Raw genomic sequence first — 13,510 nt, forward strand, 5'->3', positions numbered from 1 at the left:
ACTGCAATGCAGCTTGCTTGGTGTCAGCACTTGACCTCTCAGACTCTCACAGCCCAGGATGCTGTGAAGATGCTCCCAGAAAAGATATTTTCTTGTCTTTTTTATCCCAGAAAGATAAAAGAAAGTTGTGTAGATTCATTCCGAGAGGCAAACCACGCCCCCACTGGGGCTGGCCTGACCTTGCCCAAGTGGATTGTTGCTTCTGTAAATTGTTGGGAACTGTCTGATTTAAACCATATTACTCAGCCCTGCATGCCAGCAGTAGTGTTTGTGTTCATCTGAGATTACCTACAGTTTAAAAGGCTCCCTGTACCTTTTGGAGGTTAAGTAATAGCATCTCCAAGTAGGCGATTAGCTATAAAGATGAAAAATAAGTGAAATTAAGATCAGTGCTAAACCAAACTACTTTGCTGGCACCAAATACATCTACATCTGAGGAACTAAGAATCAGACAGCCAGACAAGAAAATCATGCTAAAAGTGCTAACTAATTTGCAATTATAACCTTTATCAAGTCTTCCAAAAATACCGTTTCTGAAATCGTGGTCCAAGTCACAACTGTCCTGAAGCATTACTTGTCACAAAATCTTCTTCATAAATCATTAGGAATTAAATGCAACAGATATGCAACTAATTAATCTTATAAATGTGCAAAAACCTGTCACATTGTTTAAGGACTATCCATTTCTTTATGTCTTAAATGATAGCACAACTTCCTGACTGTACTTACCTCCATGATGTGCCAGTGAAGCATGGAAGTGCCGTAGTCTACACAGTACAGGTAGAGAGCAGAGTATTGGAACAGAGAGGTAAAGGACTGGCATTTCAAAATATTTGAGTACCTAGCAGGCAGCAGTGGGATTTTTCACAAGAAACTAGATGATCATGTACGTACACCCTGTTTTGTGTTGTGGCTGACCCTCAGCATTGCAACGAGTGTGTGAGAAAAGACGGGTTTGAATATTTTTGAGCCTCAGTTTGACATCTCAACAACCCTCATGTTCAGGCTGGCAATGTTGTTTGGGTTCACAGTCAAGCCTGGGAAATTAGCTCAGCCAGCCAGTGGTCACACAGGGGGTCATGGTTCATACAGGGTTTCATCAAAGCCTCAGCCATGTAGGAAGAGCCATTAATTCATGGGTGTAAGCTGGGAGCAAAAACTCACAAAGAACTAGTCTTTCTTTTAATGCAGGGAAAACAAGAGCCATGACCAGCTTTAAACAAGGCCCCTCTCTTTGCCATGTTCTCCAGGACTAAAGGCACCTACGCAGATTTCTTTGGAAGGTGCTCCAAGAGTTTGGTACAGTGCCCAGCAGCCACACAGGCCACTGAGTGTGTAGCTGTTGACAGAAATACCAGACCCCAGAGCACTGTGCAAAGAAAACATGAGAAGCTGAAACAAACTCTTTTAAGAACTCCATGTTACCCTGAGTACTTTCAGGCTGATAAATGTTTCATGGATGGTAAGCACGTGACGGACCAAGCAAACTAACATTGTGAAACAAACATCTCTTAGGACCCATGTCCCAAATTGCCAGCATATTTTAAACAATTCCAGGAGTAGGGAAAATCCACTTTATCTGAATAGAGTGATTCTTTGCTCTAAGGGATGAGCTTTTTGATGACTGTGTTTTACAATGGAGTTCTGCTTCAGCCTCTTTGTACATTTTTTCAGGGTTCTTACATCACCTAGGGTGGGCTGGGCAAGAAAGGAAAGAGGTTCCCAAGCAGTGCCTTTTGCATAGCACTTTTTAGCCAGTATTTTTCTGTAAGTAAAATTTAGACTCTTCCCAGTATTCCTGCCACCATTTTCTGTGCCCAACTTGCATCTGTTATTTCCACCGCATCCAAAGTGGCATCAGAAGAAAGCAAAGCTACTCACCATCTGCTTATGGCTTGGGAAGAACGTTTGCTCCACCAAGGGGAACTTCTCAGGGCCCAGGGAGTTGAAGATTTTAATGAGCTGAGAGAACTTGGGGTGAGGGAGGGGAAACAAAAAACAGACACAGTAGATGTCAGTGACTTATTGTGCAACAGGCAAATGCTTGCAAAAATGTTCTGATAGTGGTGAAGGCGGTGAGAGAAATGTTATCATGTCTTTCCCACCTTGCTTTCTTGACCTGAGAGCAGCAAGAAAATATGAAGCTGCTGTATTTATCCATGGCCAAGCCAGCCTATGTACACAAACCTTGGACTAAGAGAGCATAGAAGGCATTAGAGAGCCAGAAGGGAATCAGTTTGCATTTACTTACAGATCTACCATGAACAAGTTTTGCATTCCAAATGCAGCTGGAGAGAGCAGCCTTTCTTAGTAGAGGACAGAGCCAGGAAATCAGTGCCACCACTCCCATCACAGACCACATAAACCAAAGCTGTCCCTTGGATCTCTTCCCCACAGCCAAATCCAGGCCATTTTGTGCCAGAGAATTGCTAAGGGACAGCGATTACTAGAGGGTTTGAGTGTCAGACCAAGGGAGTAGGAGCCCACTGTTAATCATAACTGACATTTATTGTGAACCAAGGGCCCCCAACAGCCCTTCATGAATGACAGAAGAGAGGGGTTCATCTGCCTGTCCCTGTCCCTTCTACCATGAGGTCTGAGGGGGGCACCAGTCTGTGAGGGCAGTGTCTAGAGAGCAGTATGTAACATCAATGGGCACAGCGACCACTCTGGTATTTCACACTCAAGGAGGAACATGTGTCATTGTCCTCACCCATCAAGCATGAACTTCACCATCATCACCACTATCATCACCATTACAAACCCTTTTATCATTCAGGTTGTGCCCAACCAGACACAAAGCTCCCCATGGTAGGACTGAGTTTTGATTTTTGTTCAGGTTCCAAAACCCCAACAGAAGCATAACACATTACAGCAAATTCCTGCTGGGTTTCAGCATCTGTGAAGCAAGCAGACTATTCTGTATGTTGCCTGCAGCCTCCTTGTTTGATCCATCATTCATCACCCAGAGAAAAAAATCAAAACTGTAAGGGAGAAACCTAATAACCATGACAAAAAGATGTTTCTGAGGCAGGGTTGATATACCAAAGAGAGTAAGAAGTGATGCATGTCCCAGAATCTCAGGAGAAGCTTAGACACAGCCCTGTTACCACAGAGAGTGCTGAACTGGCAAGACTGTTGGTGAAGTGGTTGGACTGGCAGCTGTGTAAGAGAATAAAATGTTTGGGGTGGTGCCCCAGGTACCACCTGCTGAGGTGGTCGATAGGACTGAGTTCCCCACTGAGTCCTATTCACAAAGTAGTTTATACATTGAATTCAGTTTCCAAGCCCCCAAGAATATGGTAAAATCAAGTTGATTAATAAAAGTCTCCACTGTGGGCCAAGTAAGGACAGATTTTAAGTCCTTTGTATGAGTTTCTCAAGTTACCCATCAAAGGTAGGGATGTATTAATCTTGAAGGAGATCCCTGTGTCACCTGAGGCAAGTAACACACAGATTAAGGGACGGAAACAGATATCTAGAGAAGAAGGGAAAGAAAAACAAGCTCCCTTTCTTCACAATAGCACTAGCTGCTTAATCTTGCATGTTCTAAGCATTTCCGGGCAACAACTGGAGCCAGCAAATACATCAAATCACAACACCAAGGTTACATGGCAGATAGAGAGAGCTACTGAGGATGTTTTCCATTGAGTAGCCCTGTTAAGACTCCCCTGCTGGTTACTAGGCTAGTCTAAGCAAAGGAATTGCTGCATGAGAAGTTGAAACTTCATTTGCTGGTGGAGAAGAAATACCCCTTTGAGAGTTAAATCTTGGCCTGCAGTCACCTTGCAAAAAAATTAGGCTGCAAGGTGTGTGCCAGACCCAGGCCAAACGCTGAAGGAGCAGCTGCCAGCAGATTTGCACACAAATGCAAAGAATCCTTTTCCTAATCTCATAGTTCAGAACAGTATTCAAAGAAAATCCAGGAAACATCAAAAGGCAGCATATCCCATCACTAACACCACCACCACCCTCATATGCATCAGCAGATAAGAGGAAAAACTCCCAATGCAGAATAATTATTGTTGGCAAGGAGGGTATTGATGTTGCAGAAGGAGGACAGCTTTCTTCTCTTAACTACTTGCACTACCACTGCACATTCTACAAAAGAAAAATAAAGCCCTGTTTTGACTAGCAAGGTGAGCAAACAGGGCTTAAATGTTAAACACAATGAGGCAGAGACAGGGAGAGAAGGAAAAACACTCTGGCTGAGAACAGCCCGTGCCCCTTGCTGTGTGTGCACGCAGCCCTGGTGAGCCATGGACACCGTGATGTTGAGGCAATGTACATTTATCCTGGGAAAACAGCTCAAACAAAATAACTGGAACAACTGTGCAGCTGATAGACAGTGTTCTGACTTGTTCCTTTTGAAGCATACAGCTCTTGGCTGTTGCTGAAGTAGAGAGTTTCAGATGAGAGATTCAGACATCTGTGAGCCTGGTCACTGGGCCAAGCCTGCAAAAAGGTCTGACTTTGGTATTGCCCCTCATGGGACAGTTCCCTCCCATTTTCTTTCTTTTTTTTTTCTTTTATTTTTACCAGTTGTTAGGGACAGGATGTTGACAAAGAGCCTTCCACAGTTACGTGGTGCAGCAGCCTCTGAGATATCTGATAACAGAGCTCAAGTAACATCTCCCCATGCAGATGGGTAGGAACATTGCTGTCAGCAGCTCTGCTAGATAGAACCACACCTTCCACATGCTGGCAGCAGCTCTTGCTTTCTGTTGTTCCACTAGTTTTAGTGAGATTGCATCCAGACCACAGATAACACGTGAGGCAAACCAGTGTGTACCTGGTTTTAGGTACCTGGAACAAGTAGGAACACAAGGGAAATGCCTTGGCCTGACTATTTGGATGCAGGGAGTTGTTGGAGAGGATGAAACTGAGGAATCTTGCAAATATGAATGCTCAGATTCTGGGAATATAGAAACCATGAATGAAATTGAAATGAAAGCCACGTTTGAGATACCAAGCCCTAGTTACTGAATAACCAGGTATACAATGGGATGGCTCACCGAAGCCAATCCACTCTTAACTAAACAATGCTTTTGGCCAGAGGGCAAGGCCAAAAGACACAAAAGACTGACCTGCACCCAAAGATTAGATCTTAGAGTTTAGAATGTCACTTGCTATGCTAATGTAAGATTTCCTATAGGCTGTATGTAAATGCTATAGAATTAGTATTTTGTATTAGATTGGTTCTTAGGAATTAGAATATTCATGATGGAAGTGGATTTATTGTGTTACAAACGGGAAGTCACTCTCTCTCCTCTTCTCTTCTCTTCTCTTCTCTTCTCTTCCCTTCTCTCCTCTCCTCCCCTCTCTCCTCTTCTCTTCTCTCTTTCTCTTCCTATCTTTACTCCTTGCTCTTCTTCTCCCACTTCTGCTCTCCTTTCCCTCTCCCTTTACCCCAATATCCTTTTAACCCATTACTCCTCTCCTCTTCTTCCTCTCCGCTCTCTTTTCTTTTCCTCTTCTCTTCCTCTCTTTACCCTCCTTCTTCTCTCTTTCTCTCCCCCTTTTTATCTCTTTAATCTGCACGTGGCTGTGCCGGGCAGCTCCTTGCAGACTCCCTTATAATAAACTGCAACTGTAGCTTTTAGCATTTACAGAGCGTCTGAGTCTCGTTCCTCGCGTCCACCCTGATACAAAGAATCCAGGAGTCTCCCGCAGGGAGTCTTTACAGAGAAATAAAAAAATTCAGAGGACCTTAAGGCCTTTTGTATATTTTGAAAGTGCCAGGTCATCAGGGAGCCTATATCCCTTGACAGTCAATAATAGTTTGGCTAGAAGTCCCTGGACTCAGGAGGTGACTGCCAGAAAAACTTCATGTTTTCTGCTTCCTTACAGATGCAAAAGTTGCTTTGCAATTACAGACAGTACCTGCATGCACTGTGAGTACTACTCTGAGCATTCATCCCACTGTATTTTGGACTGCAATTTAGAATTCTAACACAGAAATTATTATTGGTGGTTGAAGCATTGTGCTTAGTGTGCTTGTAGTACAATTTCTCAATAGTTCTGGGATCATCTTAAAACTTAGATTTCTTAAATGCTTCTCTCAGTGTGCGAGACCCCTGAATAATTTTTTCTTTTCTCTCAGAAGCATCTAATTCAAACTGTGCCTGTTTTAATCTTTGAAGAAGTTTTCATATTGCAGAAGTGGAAACCTGGCAAATGTCATTAAAAATGGGGCTGCATGTTTGAGTAAACTCAAACCCAAACTCAGCTGACTGTAATTAGAGCTGCTGAGAATAAAACATGGTTGCAAACTGCCAAGGAAAAAGAGTCTCAATTTCATCCCCCTCCACAAAATCATAAACATTTCTATGAAATGGAACCATTTTTGGAGAAAATAAAAAATGAGAGTGAAAAACACATTTCCCAGGGGTATTTAATTTCATTTCTTCATGCATCTCAACTGTTTTCTAGATCCAAAAAGTTTCCAGTAATCTTTGTTATGCAGATCCCTTATTTTAAGATGCCTGTTTTGCAATCAAAGTGGAACATGAAGCAAAGTGTCCCTATCTCTCACTTCTCAGCTATCAGAAAAACAAAATTTTCTGATTCTGCTGCCAGTGAAGCTTTTTGCCCTTAAATGCCCCACTGCAATCTCCACATGAGCTTAAATATCATCTGAGTGTTGCTCATTCTATATAATCTAATAGATTGCTGAGCATGTTACAGTCACTGGTTTGGGGGTGATGTGTGTGCAGGGGCAGCAAGGAAAGGAGGCATTCTGCAAACCTGTTTAAATTGTTTGCAAGTGGTTTCCTTAACTCCTCTGGGAAGGCTGTCTGTGCCAGCTGTATTCCCTGTGAGGAAAGCATGGCACAACCAGACCCAGAGTAGCTGGAGCCAAGCTGCTGGCAGAGCCAAGTTCTCCCACACTGCCTCTCTAGCACTGCTTTTTTTAAATTTTTTTTCTTTTTTTTTCTTTTTAAATGTGCTACGTTTGTTTGCTTTCTTTTATTTTAGATGCCTAAAAATAGGAAACAGGCCTTTCACATCTTGAGGCCCCTTCACACCATCAGAAATGTAATTACAAGGCATGAGTTGCAAAGTGTCAACTAAGCCCTGACTGGCTTGACCCCAAAATCAGATGGAATGGACCACATGACTGTCAGCAAAAGGCAGTGTAAATGTGGAGGCTTTTTGTCACCAGGGCCAATTCACTTGTGTGTGGGACAGCTTGTCAGAAACAATGTGAAGGTGTGCTACTGAGCCTGGAACTGAAAAGTCAAATGGAAACTGAGGTCAGATGTACATCAACCACCTATACAGTGACGGCAAAGTGAGATTGTTCTCACTACCCTGATTATTGCATGACAGCATTTTTGGGAAAACAGTATCTTCCTAAAAGTTTTCCATAGTATCATATTGGAAAGTCCCATCCCCTTCTCACATCCATATAGCTGTAGTTTCCAGCTAGAAGAATGCAGGGAAATTTCCATTCTGGAAGTATCAATGATCAGTGAAGACATTTTGGGATGAAACTGCTTGGAAACCCATATGCCAGCTCCAAAATGGTATCAGGATCTGACTTCCTCCTGCAGGTACTGCCATGGCCAGCCTTACTCTTGTGGCTCATGGCCAGCTTATCTCTCCAGCTTTCCTGCTTCTGTAGCTTCAGCTCCCTTGGAGCTGCTCACAGAAATGGTCTGGGGAATTATTACATACCTTGATTTGGGGCTGAGAAAAGCCAATGATTATATTTTTCAAGGTTTTCTTAGATTCTGATGTGAACTTGGCAAAGTTTAAAGAATGGGTGAAGGGATCTTCCAGTGCTAAATATCAAAACACTGCCCTGTGCTCATCAGGAGCTGACTCAGCCTAAGTCTTTGCAAGGTGCAGTGTTTCATGTTCAGTGAACCAACTCTTTAAGATAATATTGCATTTCTTTCTGTTGAAAAACTCTACACGTGTGGTGGTTTGACCCTGACTGGACTGATTTTCTCTGTCTCCTCCCAGCCAATGATGCAGGAGAATTGGGAATGATGGCTTTGGTCTGCTCATCACATGTTGTCTCTACTGGTCCTTCCTTCCTTCTCGGGGGTGACTCCTCACACTCTTCCCCTGCTCCAGGGTGGGATCCCTCCCAGGGGACACAATCCTCCATGAACTCTCCAATGTGGGCCCTTCCCATGCCTTACACAAAATCCAGGTGTTGCTGCACTGTCAGCTACTGGTGATCCTTTAGAGTCTGGGACAAGGGAACCATCCTGCTCAGGGTGAAGAAATAACCCCTTGATACAACCAGGGGCTGATAAAGAAGTGCTGGTAGGTTTTCCCCCCAAGAATCCCAGCTGGCCTCCTGAGGTTGTTTAGATTTCAACCTGAAGAGACCATGGAACTCCTGGAGGGCGAGCTTGGTGCTCCATAGACACCAGAGCTGTCCTTGCCTGAGGTGAGCAGAGCTGGACCATCACTTACCACCCAGGGCTTGCTGCAGAAGTTGTAGATGGAGTAGAGGGAGTTCACGGTGTGGACGCCGCCGTACTGCAGGCCGATGAGGAGGCTGCGGAAATCCTCCCCCAGCGCCATGCTGTAGGCGTGCTGCCGGATCAGGACAAAGTCCGGCTTGAAGGACCTGGCAGAGACCAGAGGATGGGGTTTTACTGACAAATGCTCCTGAAGCGCTTCTAACACTCCCTGTTTCTTTTCCATCCTTCCCCTTTCTTTCGCTAACACGTGTTGCTCTTCTCTGGGCCTCTCATGGTGCACTGCTTGTGCTATAGTGTAACAAACCCAACAAAACCCCCTAGTCATTAAAAAATGGAAAAATCCAACGTAGCTGCAAGTGTGAGAGCATAGAAACAGGCCAAACAGATTTTCTGCAGTTTCCATGTCACTCAGGCATGCACAGGAACAAGCCACGAGCAGAGCCAAGGGTCATAAATTCTCTGGTGGGGGGAATCTCTTTTCTTCCGAAACGCTTGGCCCTGCTTGGCAGGCTCGTCTCAATGTGGGACGCAGATGAGGGAGCGAGTTTGTTTCCTGACGATTGAGCTCCTGAAGCAATGCCCAGAGGGTGGGTGAGATCATAAGGGATTTCAGAAAGCTCTCGTACACATCCATACAGCGACACACATTCCCCCTTTAATCAGTTTGCTACATACGCAGCACATCCCGGGCTCTCCTGGCTCTGAGTCAACAAGTGAAGGGCAGGCACGGTAATGCAATTAATCAAATGAGCAGAGCCTCTCACACACTGCTGGGACTCAAGGCATGGACTTCCAGAATGTTATTTAGCAAGACTGGGGCTTGGACTCCCATGGCTCAACAGCAGCAGCTCTCAGCTAATGCACAGATGAGAGAGGCCCTTTCTAGGTAAGCCAAAGGCAATGGATTATCTTTCAAGCAGCCAGATTTCACTCCTTGCTGGCACTCTGTCTTCAGAGCCATTCAAAAATATCTGGAAACAGCAGCTGGAAAGAAATGGTTCCCAAAATGGAGCTCAGCAGTTCATTCTCGAAGGAAGGGGCTTTTCCACTGAAAGAAGGGATTATTTTATACAGAGGTTGCATCAAGGACATTGAAAAATTTCCATGCTGTATTAAAGATTTTCAGAGAAATGAGCTCTGTAACCAGGTCCCATTACCTCACTACCCTCGAACATTTTCCTTGCTGAGACTATAATTTCTATCCTTTGAATGTATGAGCTGGAAATACTTTGGGTTTATAGCCCCTATTTATATTTCCATCATTCTGGCAAGGAAATGTGAGATGGTGACTCTGGGCCAGATTGTGGCAACAAACACTGTACACAAAGCCCAGCACAGCTTTGTTGTTTTAAAGCTGTTCATTTTGTTTGTTGGCCTTGGACTTCTGTTATCGCCCGCCCGAGACATGGTGGGGAGCATGCTCAGCTTTTGTGATGCAAGAGGCCAAGCTTTAGAAATGTTGTGATTCCCTCCCATGGAGTTTTTTAAACCTAGGCATGCTCCCTAATGTACTTGGCACCAAAGGTGGTGCTTTCCTCCAGCAGTGGGATGCATAATGAGCATCATGTGGGCCGTGCTATCGCCGTGCAGCTGATTTATGGACCTCCCTGGTGGCAATGGGGATGAGGCAAGTGGTGACCCCCACTGGGAAACAGCAAGAGAATACAAATCTTGGAAAGCCTGAGCTGCTCCGTTCTGCTGGACTTGCTATGTAGCTCCTCAAGAAGGATTAACAGGCTACTCAGGACCAGGGCTGCTGAGTTACTGAACAGTTGTGGTGCCTGGAGAGGCAGGAGCTCTGGGCATGTCTCTCCTCATCCAGCTTTCTGAAGGGGGAGGACAGAGTGGCTGGGAAATTGCCTTCATTGGCTCTACTTCTGCCAGCCAAAAGCTCGGGAAAAAAGCTCTTGTCTTTTCAGATCCTGGCAAAGAGAGAGTTTCTCCACTTTAATGATGGACACAAGGACACAGAATTAATGCAGAAAAGCCTATTCTCAAACTCTGTGTCCTGTAGGGAGGCAGGGCACTCTCTCATGCAGCAGATGAGGAGTGAATCCCTAAAGCGAAGGTGGACACTGAATCCCTGTTTTGAGCAGTGGAACAATGTGAATGTTCCCATGGATACTGAGAACAAGGCAGTGGAGTGCCAGGCCTGGGACTAGCTGAGAATAAACATCAGCTGAAGAGCACCAGAGCCTGAACAGAGAAATGGAGACCAGAGGCAAAATAAATAACAATCAATAACATTTCTGTGCAGAAAGCAGGTCCCCAGCCTGCTTTGTGGTACAGAAGATGATGACAGCAAATCCTGCAGGGAGGTTTCATGCCTTAAAGAGATCTCATGTTTCTTATTCCTGCATATAGCCATAACTCTGGCTTGCTTCCTGGTCCTTCAGCTTTTCTCCCTGAAGCACAAAGAGATTCAAGGGCATGAAGAAAGAACACAGGAGAATACACTACTTGCATCTGAAACAGCATGATCAACACATTAGGTTGTCCCCCTGTGCTGAGAACTGGTGAGGCCACACCTCAAACCCTGTGTTCAGTGTTGGGCCCCTCACTGAAAGGAAGACATTGAGGTTCTGGAATGTGTTGTAGTGAGGTGGGGATTGGCCCCTTCTCCCAGGAGACAAGGTATAGGATAAGAGGGAATGGTCTCAGGTTGTGCCAGCAGAGATTTAGTGGATATCAGGAAAAATAAAAATCTTCATGGAAAGGGTTATCAATGAAACAGTGAAAACAGGGAAGAGGTTGAGTCACCATCCCTTGAACTGCTCAAAGAGTGTGAGGATATGGCACTTAGGGGTGTGAGTTAGTGATGAAAATGGCAGTGCTCAATAATGGTTGGACCAATGCTCTTAGAGGTCTTTCCCAACCAGTTCTGTGATTGTCAAAATACTTCTTAATGACCCCTTCCATTGTGCACAATAATTTTCAGGCAAAGGGTGCTTTATACTTCAGCACCATGATGGGTGAGAGAGCTTTTTCCTGTTGTTTTTGGAGAAAGATGGGTTCTCCTGCTCTCTTTTTAGAAGACTGACAAGACACTTTGCCCTTTGTGTCAATAGAAAAAGATCTTCCCAGTACACTGAAGATGACATCCTCACTTCAGGTTCTGGCTACCCTCCATTATGCAAGAAGATTTCATTCAGCTTTCAGATACTTCCCAATGATCAACACATTCTGATTAAGTTCCCTTCCAAAGCCTTTCCTATAGGGCATGACAGAGAGAAGAAGAGAACCTCATAATTTAGCAATAAGATATAACAAGTTTTGCATTACTGGCAATTAATGAATCCTTCAGGGAAGCCTCTGAGGCACAAGTCCAAGCCACAAGAGGCTGCAGCTTTTGCTCAAGAAGTGCAAAAAATCCCTCTAAATATGCAGTGCCTCAGGTGTCTGACACCTAATAGAAAATGGCATTTACAAATAGGAAAATGTTCTTTTTGTGCTTTGCTTGGGTGTTAATAGCATTGTTATTACATTACTGAAAATTAATATACAATCTATGACATTTTCCCCTATTCCAGTGTTAGGTTTAACATTCTGTTTGATGCTTTAGTAAAGTGGAAAATTTGCTAAGACAAAAATGTCATTTCAGTCAAAACCACATGTCATATTTTCCACAGAAAGAAATAAACCCTGCTGAAGTTATTCAAAGAAAGAACAAATGTGATTGCTTATATAAATAAGATAACACAGAGCTGGTTTTAGAGAAAAGAGAAAGTAACACAGAATAAAGAATAACCTCTCTTTACTAGACTGGAGGAGAGAAGCAGGGTTTTTTTTAAACATAATAATAGAGAATGGCTGAGTAAAAAACATGGGAGGTGTGGGAGATCAGTGCAGCAAAGGCAGCAGGAGCCAGGAATAGGAGTTGCAGTAGGACCAATACTACTGTAGGCAGATGAGGACACCCTGGAAGATGCTCTGGTTTGCTTCTCAGCCACAGATCAATGCTCAGCTAACCATTAAACCATGTCACACGCTCTCTGAACTGTACTCTGGCAGTCTCAAAAGTCTGCCAGGTATTTTACTTCTAAACTGATTGACATTGACAAGGAAAAGCATGTGGACTCAGACAAAGCCTGAAAGTAGTAACAACCACACCTGCCAGCACCAACTTGCCTTCAAAAAGCTTTTACAGAAGGTGATCCAAATACTTTCCAACATCACAGAATAAAGCCATAGAGTAATTTAGGTTGGAGAGGATCTTTGGAAACCATCTGGCCCAACACCATGCTCATTGCAGGGCTAACTTTGAAGTGACACTAGGATGATTGCCATTCCCTGGAAGAAGCCTGAGTAAAAACCCATGTGGAAAGGAGACAAATTATGGCAGGATTGATTAAAAAAAAAAATTAAAAAAAAGCTGATCAAGACTGAAGCAATGCAAAAAAGTTTTGAATCATTCTTGTATTTAATCCTGGATTAACTAATTACTGAGAGCTCTAGACCTTGGCATCTCATGTCTTATTGGAAAGAATTACTGTAAATGCAAAAAGGGTCAGGGAGTAGTTTAGTATCTAAAGTGCTCCCCACCCTGGTCTGCTCAGAGTGAGTTTTGCTTTCTGGCAGCTGCCAAATGTTTTCCCAGTAAGTGTCAGCATCCTGCCTGGGCGCCAGCTGCTGGGGAGGTGAAGGAGACATTATTCATCTGGGACACCAGCAAACCCCAGAGGGAGAAGCAGGCCTCCAAGCAGCTGTTTAGCAGCAGGAGCTGAGGTGGAAGTGACTGAGAATAAATACATAAATAATCACACCCCACTGTCTCTTCTCTTTTGTACTTCCTGCTCAAAAAAAAAAAAAAAAAAAAAAAAAAAAAAAGAGGACAAGGACAGGCAGGTGAAGAGGGGGGAGATATTAATGAAAAACAATGTTAGATCATCCCCCATATGGGAATAATTTGTCAGTTTATAAATGTTTACTAGAGGTGTTAAATTGCTTCATGTGTAACTGCAGCTTGCCAGGGTGTACCTGTTTGACACCTCACCCCAGCTCATTGTCTCTGCAGGGTATTTCAGTGAGGAAAGTGGTCATTTGGCACATTGGTCCCTTGCCTAAAC

At 44.0% G+C, this 13,510-nt stretch overlaps 1 protein-coding gene across 2 annotated transcripts in view; it reads right to left on the reverse strand.

The window, feature by feature from the left end:
- Positions 1 to 1,238: 1,238 nt before the first annotated feature.
- The window catches only part of LOC130261054 (synapsin-3-like), a 69,155-nt gene continuing 56,883 nt past the window's right edge, over positions 1,239 to 13,510 (reverse strand). For both annotated transcript variants that reach the window (XM_056506936.1, XM_056506945.1), the window contains exons 5-6: positions 8,434 to 8,590; positions 1,239 to 1,971 (exon numbers count right to left, since the gene is read on the reverse strand). In XM_056506936.1, coding sequence (XP_056362911.1) covers positions 1,858 to 1,971; positions 8,434 to 8,590 — 271 coding nt within the window. In that variant the 3' untranslated portion in view covers positions 1,239 to 1,857. The remainder of the gene's footprint in view (positions 1,972 to 8,433; positions 8,591 to 13,510) is intronic.

Source organism: Oenanthe melanoleuca, chromosome 1A (genome assembly GCF_029582105.1).
Source record: "Oenanthe melanoleuca isolate GR-GAL-2019-014 chromosome 1A, OMel1.0, whole genome shotgun sequence".
Lineage (NCBI taxonomy): Eukaryota > Metazoa > Chordata > Aves > Passeriformes > Muscicapidae > Oenanthe > Oenanthe melanoleuca.